The sequence below is a fragment of the Galeopterus variegatus genome, unplaced genomic scaffold, assembly GCF_000696425.1.
Source record: "Galeopterus variegatus unplaced genomic scaffold, G_variegatus-3.0.2 Scaffold11176, whole genome shotgun sequence".
In the NCBI taxonomy this organism is placed as follows: Eukaryota; Metazoa; Chordata; class Mammalia; order Dermoptera; family Cynocephalidae; genus Galeopterus; species Galeopterus variegatus.
The window spans coordinates 41,548-48,644 of NW_007737287.1; the positions used below are offsets into that span (position 1 = coordinate 41,548).

The 7,097-nt window shown below is 53.2% G+C and overlaps 1 protein-coding gene across 1 annotated transcript in view; it reads right to left on the reverse strand.

Moving 5' to 3' along the window:
- The window catches only part of TMEM108 (transmembrane protein 108), a gene marked incomplete at its 5' end in the record, with an annotated part of 19,252 nt that extends 14,808 nt beyond the window's left edge, over positions 1–4,444 (reverse strand). The window contains 2 exons of the mRNA XM_008594625.1: positions 2,863–3,938; positions 4,067–4,444. Coding sequence (XP_008592847.1) covers positions 2,863–3,938; positions 4,067–4,444 — 1,454 coding nt within the window. The remainder of the gene's footprint in view (positions 1–2,862; positions 3,939–4,066) is intronic.
- Positions 4,445–7,097: the final 2,653 nt, after the last annotated feature.

Below are 7,097 nucleotides of genomic sequence, written 5' to 3' on the forward strand. Positions count from 1 at the left end.
GATGGGGGTGTGACCGAGGACAGGGAGCTGATGTAGAGGCAGCAGGGGCTGCAGCAGGGGCTGCAGCAGGGGCCTTGGAGAGTGAGGGCTCGCGGGAGCCTCCCATGCAGATGGCTCAAATGCAATACAGATGTCAAAGGAGGCAGGGCTTGCAGGTTCCCAAGGGGCTACAAGAGTCTGCTTTGAACAGAAGTTTGTATATTTCTTTAGAAAGCAGTGTGGTCCATCCCCAGCACCTGAAGGCTCCTTTCAGAGTGTCAGAAGCATTCCCGAGGTGCAGTTCCAGCCTGCATCCTTGCTCCTGTCTTGGCTGACATTTTTATGCATGGTTTAGGCAGCCATGGGCTTTCCAGCTTTGCAGCAAGATCTGATCTAATTTCAAACTCAAACATAGCAGAAGGGCTGGGGGAGAAGTAGGAGTCATTTCAGAATTGCAAAATCCAGGTGGGGCACAGGCTATCCAGCCCAGGCAAAGAGGGAGGCCGGGGTGGGGAGAGGGTGCTGGGAGTTGGGGAGGGAGCCACATGACACATCTCTGATTCCCTAGCGCTGGGCACAGTGCCTGCAACAGTGGGCACTCAGGAAATACTACACTGAATTAGACAAACGGAGTTTGCATCAGGAGATCTGTGCTGACTCTCTGTGTGATTGGGACCCTGTGCAAGTCACTTCACCTGGTGACTTACTGCCCACCTGTAAGGTGTGGATGATGGCTGGACCTTGGCAGTGTGTGTGCTTGTTTTTATTTTATTTCTCTAGGTGGTCTGTCTTAAGGATGGAAAGATTAGAAAAAAAAATGGGAACTCACTTTGTAAACTAGAGCATCCAAGACATGTGTAAAGAATGGAAAATTAGAAAGCTGTCTCTAGTGTGGTTACTTCTCAAATATGACCACTATTAATAATTTATAAGCTAATAGTGCTACATTGCCTCATTATAATTCTTCTGTTTTAGAAGTGGGCAATCACAGTTTTAAGAATATGGTGTGTGTTCCAATGAGAGACAATAAAGCTGCTTTCATTAAGAATGAAATAAGCAACTTGCAAACATTTTCACTTTTCTGGAATTGGGTCCCTAAGTAGAAACAGGCCACACATCTGATGTGGAAAGGGTGCTTTGCTTACCAACCTGAAGGAGACTGGGAGAGGCAGCTACTAGACAGAATGCAGACTCTGGATTTAAAAATATCTTGGAGTACAATGCCAAGTGGTCATCGTGGTTCATGTCGAAGCCATAACCTCGTGTGCTGATGACCTACAGCATGAGGAGAGGCTGGGGAGACCTGGCTTCATGGCCTCCCCTGCGAAGCCTCTGGGGCCTTCTTTCTCTTGAGATCAGGGTGAGCCTTTGGTGTGACCTGAAGCCACACAACTAACAGAGCTGATGCCAGTGCAGGCTGCCTGATGTGACCAAAGTGCCCACCATCCCCTCCGTCTTCCTGGCTGGGCATGTGTAGAATGCCGTGCTCCCTTCTGGGGACCAGGGTGCAGTGGAGGCCACCTGGAGGGGGCACACAGGGCGCGGGCCCCAGGGTAATGTGGGCCTAGGAAGGAGACTTGAAAAGACAGGAATGAGCAACTTGGATGAAGACTGCCCTTGAGAGCCATCTCAAATGTTTCGGAAGTTGTTTGAGGGACTTGTTTTGTGTGGTTTTGGAAGGCACAGTTCAGGACCATAGAGTGGAAATTACAAGGAGGCAAATTTCAGGCCCCAAGAGAGCTGGATAACAACCTAAAGAGTCACAGGTGAATGGGCTATCCAAGGAGTGAGTATTGTGTGTGTGTGTGTGTGTGTGGGGACTGTCATCCCTGGAAGGGTTCGGGGGTGTGTGGGGGGGTGGCTGGATGATACCATTTGGGGTGGGGTAGGGCTGAGTACAATGAGGATCTCTGCAAGGTGATCAGAGAAACTCCAAGAATTGAGGATCAAGTACATGGAGAAGACAAAAAAAGAAGCCCAAGGTCCTGAGTGGTTCTGCAGGTTCTTTGTGGAGACAGCAGAGAGAATGCCTTCCTACCCCTCAGTCACAGAATGACAGGCAGCAGCAACGAGGTGCTGGTGGCCTTAGGAGAGCAAACAGTAATGATGACGTTCACACCACATCCAGCTCATGCCACCTCTGAACAAATAAAACGGGTGGGGGCGGGGGGGAGAGTAGCTAAAATTCATGTAACAGCCTTGATTTCGCTGCAGGAACTATGTTTTTGCTAAGGCTCACAGAACTTCCTACCAGATGCAAGCATCATCTCTTCTTTCTCAGGGGAAGAGAGAGACAGGAGAAGGGGAAGTGAGGGAGGAGAGGAGAGAAAAGATAAGAAAGAAGATGGAAGAGAAGTAGGAGAGGAAGGTGAAGGCTCTGCTGGTCGGAGGCTTTCAATTTGGAAGCACCAGCTCTCACCTATGGTCTCTTGATGCTAAGTCGCCAGAGCCATTTGGCGAGTTACCCTTGAGGGTGTGTGTGGCTGGGTGGTGTCACAAGAGCGCTGGGCTGGAGGACAGGTGCTCTAAGCCCTCATCCCAGCCCTGCCTCTCTACCTCTGGGATCACCGCTCTAGCTTGGCGTTTCTTTCTGCAAATTGCGGGGTTGGATTAGACTGCAAGGTCCTCTCCAGCTCCTGGGAGTTGTGGCTTTAGGATCAGTGGGCATTTGAACCATGGGCTTGCAGAGCTGAGGACTAGGGACAGGGATAACCTGTGATTCTTGTCCTGCTACCTTGTTTCCTGGGGTTCTGGGAATTTTTGCAGCCCACTCGGTGGAGGTGGCCTAAATCTGAGCAAAGCAATTCTAGGGCCAAGCAGGTTGACGTGGTAGAGAGAGAGGCAGGAGGGAAGGGAGGAGTCGGGGGAAGGCAAGGCACTTACAGCAGGAAGAGATGGGCACGCTGATGGCCAGGATCACCCAGGCGATGTCCATCTTGCTCAGGCAGATGGTGGCTCTGTGCTGGGGTTTGTCCCCTTCGGCCACATGGGAGATGTTCCCTGCCATTCCAGGCTTCCAGGTCCCAGCGGGGACCAAACGGTTGAGGAAGTTGCCTGTGGCTGTGGACACCACTGTGGAGAGAGGACTGGGCACCCTGTCGGTCATGGTGGGGGTGGATGCAGACTCCTCCTCGGCTCGAGAAACAGTGCTTTCTGAGATCCCGGGGGGAAGGGCTGGAGCCTGTGGGGTTGAGGATGTGCCCTGAGGAATCCCCTGGGAAGGGGCTGAGACACTGGCGTCAAAGGCAGCCTGGGTGGGCCCGGTGGTGGCAGCCGTGAAGACCCCAGAGCTGGCAGAAGGAGATCTGTTGGTGCTGGGGGTGACGGTAAGCGCAGAGTCACTGTGGCTGGGGCTATCCTGTGGGTCACCACGGGGGTGCTGAGAAGGCACTGGGGCAGGCTGTGGGCTGGCAGGGGCACCTGAGGCTGCGGTAGTGTCCGGCTCCCCTCCTTGGCTGGTGAAGGTGGGATCACCCTCCTGGTCCACTCTGGGAAGGCCTGGCTTGTCCTCTGCAGGCACCAGGAGGGTGGTAGGTGGTGCCCACAAGGTACTGCTGGGCGCTGTGGTCAGGGCCACTGTCTGGGGCTGTGGGGAGGAGGAGTAGCCCCACAGTGGGGTCCTGGGGGTGAGGGCAGAGGGGTCTGGCTCCACAGACCCTGTGAAGTTACCCTTGTAGATCTGAAAGATTTTCCCAAGGGGCCGCTTCTGTCCCAGATGAACAGAGCTCTGGTTTCGTCCCCGCTGGCCTTCCTTCCTCCCAGAGTGTCCACTGGGCGCAGGTGGGACAGGGCGTGAGGAGCCCCCAGCCCCCTTTCGGGAAGAGCCAGGGGGTCTGGGGGGCCTGCGTGTGGTAGCCCGGGGGTGCACTGTGGTGGGACGGCTGGTGGCTCCTGTTGGCTTTGCCAGCAGGATGGTGGGGGCAGCCTCCCCTGGGGGGCGGCCCTCTGAGTGGGAGGATGTGGTTGCCATGGCAGCAGGAGGAGGCCCTGTGGGCAGGGGGCTTTCAGAATGGGGAGCGGTTGCTGTCACCACGATGGTGGAGATGGAGTTTGTAGGAGGGTGCCCGTCTGGATGGGGTGTCAGGATGTGGTTGCCATGGCAGCAGGAGGAGGCCCTGTGGGCAGGGGGCTTTCAGAATGGGGAGTGGTTGCTGTCACCACGATGGTGGAGATGGCGTTTGTAGGAGGGTGCCCGTCTGGATGGGGTGTCGTCGTTGCTGTGGGAGATGCGGCCTGTGAGGAGGGTCCATCAGGATGGAGGGACAGCGTCACCACAGAGGAGTGTCTGGCAGAGCTGCGGGGTACTGTCACCATGGTGCCTGGGGGAGTGCCTGAGGGGAGAACCTGAAGAGATTCCCTGGGAGATGGTTCCTGGATGGCAAATACCAGTGCTTCAGTCAGTGCCAAGATCAGGAGGAAGCCTTGAGAAGGAGACAGAGAGAAGAGGTGAAATACCCGAGAGCAGCTCACAGCTCAGGCCTTCCTTACCCGAGCTTGGAAAGCTCTAGGAACTCAGGGGAAATGTTGGGAGCATCCCCAAAGCCCACTCTGGTTCCCCAACACTCAATCAGACACAACCTTATACAGAGCTGAGACAGGTCTATCAGGCAGGTGCCACCCAGCACCCGTCAGGAAGAGAAACTAGCCCAGGGGAATCAGAGCCAGCTAAACTGGACAGTCCCCTCCTTTTCCAAATGCCTCTGAAATGCCATCAGTCCTCCACCCAGGGGCAACTTCTCGGAATGTGCTGGGGCTAGGGATGCGGAAGCTTTGTGGCCTCCACATCTGCTTCCTCCTCTGCAGCCAAGGAGAGGTCAAGGCCAGCTTGACCACAGTGAAGACGGAAGCTCTGTGTGGGCCACCCTGAGCAGAATGAGGAGCTGACCAACTCCTGTGTGCTTTTCTGAATCTTCCATTTATAAACTAGACAGAGGCACAAACGGACACACCTCTGTTCATTTCAGGCCCATTCTCCAAACAGTCAGAGAGGGTATGCCCTCTCCCCGACCCCAGAGGACACAAAATGACCAGGGCAGTCTCTGGCCCTGGATGAGCTTGCACAAATGCACAAACAGTCCTGAAATAAGGCAAAGATGCCTTGGTGCCATAGGCGAGTGACAGGCAGAAGGGGACAGGAGTCCAGAGAAGTGTGACCAGATCTGGTGTTCACAAGGCACTTATCACAGAGTCTGGAGTAGAAGACGCATTCTATAAATGCCAGCTGGTATGACGGTTGTCTTTATTATCAGCGGCTCTTCCTATGGCACTCATGAAGCTGAACTCCCCGGAAAATCTTCATTGGCAATGTCCAGCCTTTTTGAGTAGGAAGAGCCTTTTGAACATTAAAACAACAGCAACAAAACATACCGTGGATTTTGTATGAAAGTCAATGTGTATACTTTTAGTTCATTGAGAAATGTACAAGAACAAAAACTTATAATTTAAAAACATTTCTAAATATGTGTGGATTATATTAATCACAACAGCTTGTGCCTATATTTAAAAAGAACACCTTGTACAAATGTGAGATGTAAGATCTATTCAGATTGTAGACTTTAGATTGGCCATTGCCTGACAACACATGGGCTGGGAAGAGCTGGTCTCTGTTGCTGAGAAGTGGCCAGGCAGTCCTTTAATGCCTGATTCTGACCTGTCAATGCCTCTTTGTTCGTGTGGACCCCCTTGTCACTCACAGGGGGGCAATCATGTAAGGACAAAGCAGCAAGAAGGCAGCTGTCTGCAAACCAAGCAGAGAGGCCTCAAAAGAATCCAACCCTGCTGGTGCCTTGACCTTGGACTTCTAGTCTACAGAACCATGAGGAAATACATTTGTGTTGTTTAAGCCTCCCAGTGTGTGGTACCTTTGTTACAGCAGCCTGAGCAAACTAATACCAGCATCTTATATTAGAGATCCCCTGAGAAAGGAGAGATGGAGATCAGAGTTTGTGTGCAGGTAGCTTATCTTGGGAAGTGATCTGAGGGGTCACCAGTGGGGGTCTGAGATGAGTGAAACAGGGAAAACCCATCTGAGGCAGGTTATGCATTGATCAGGGTGAGCACCCTGAAATTGCTGGGGACCTTTGAGGAGCTGAGTGGGCTGCCCCTCAAACTGCCTGCAAGGAGCACTCAGCCAGGGGCTCCAGTCCCCACTGGTTGGGGCTGCCCCTCAGGTGCCCATCCCACTGCACATCCTGCTGAGTCAGAGAAGCCCTGGGCTGAAGGGCTGTCAGGTCACACCTGCACTCGACTGGTGGCTGTTGCAGCAGCTGGAGTTAATATTATGGGCCTGAGTTTTTCTTCCAGTCAAGATGGCAGAATAGACGGTCCCTAAGCATCACTCTCTCCTAGAAATCAACCAAGTTACAACTATAAAAAACAACAACAGCCAAGCTGGGACTGCTAGAGCTCAGGGGAAGAGAAGGAGAGACCTATGGAGTGCATGAAGGTGGGAGAAGCCACGATGAGAGAAAGAAAAAACCGCTCTGATGGTTTCGAGCCCCAGCTGCATCCAGGATGAAGCTGCTGAGTGCACGGAGCAGGAGCCAGCAAAAGTGGCAGCTGTGCCCTTTGGATGGAGTTGGTTGGAGGTGACAGGGGAGAAGAGGGCCTTGGTGGACCCCAAGGCCAGCAAGACCACTAATAGGGTTCCCGTGGACCCACAACAACTGAAAAAAGGAGCCACTCAGAGGCTGGTGAATCATTGCAAGGGAACGGCACCTGGCCTGTCCCATGGGAAGTGTTTGGAGCACAGGCAGTGGAGGAGATGGGCCCACCGGGGGAACACTGGGGCACAGCAAGGACAGCTGTTCTGCACCCCAGTCAGCACAGGACCTGGTCAGGGATATAGAATTGCAGGGGGTGGTTTGATGAAAAGACTCAGGCCCAGATCAGAGTTTCTACACAACCCAGGTGCACTGGATCTCTGGAGAGCTGGAAGTACCTATAAAGTCAATCATTAAAACCTGAGCTGCACAAAGCATTAAACCATTAAAGCCTTCCCTAGGGAATCAGCACAAAGCAGCAATTTAGTTCAACCACACAGCTCAAGTACTGGTCCCCACAGGAAGTTCCCCCATTTTAGAAGTAACCAAAGGACAACAAACTAGTTCTAGTGCAGA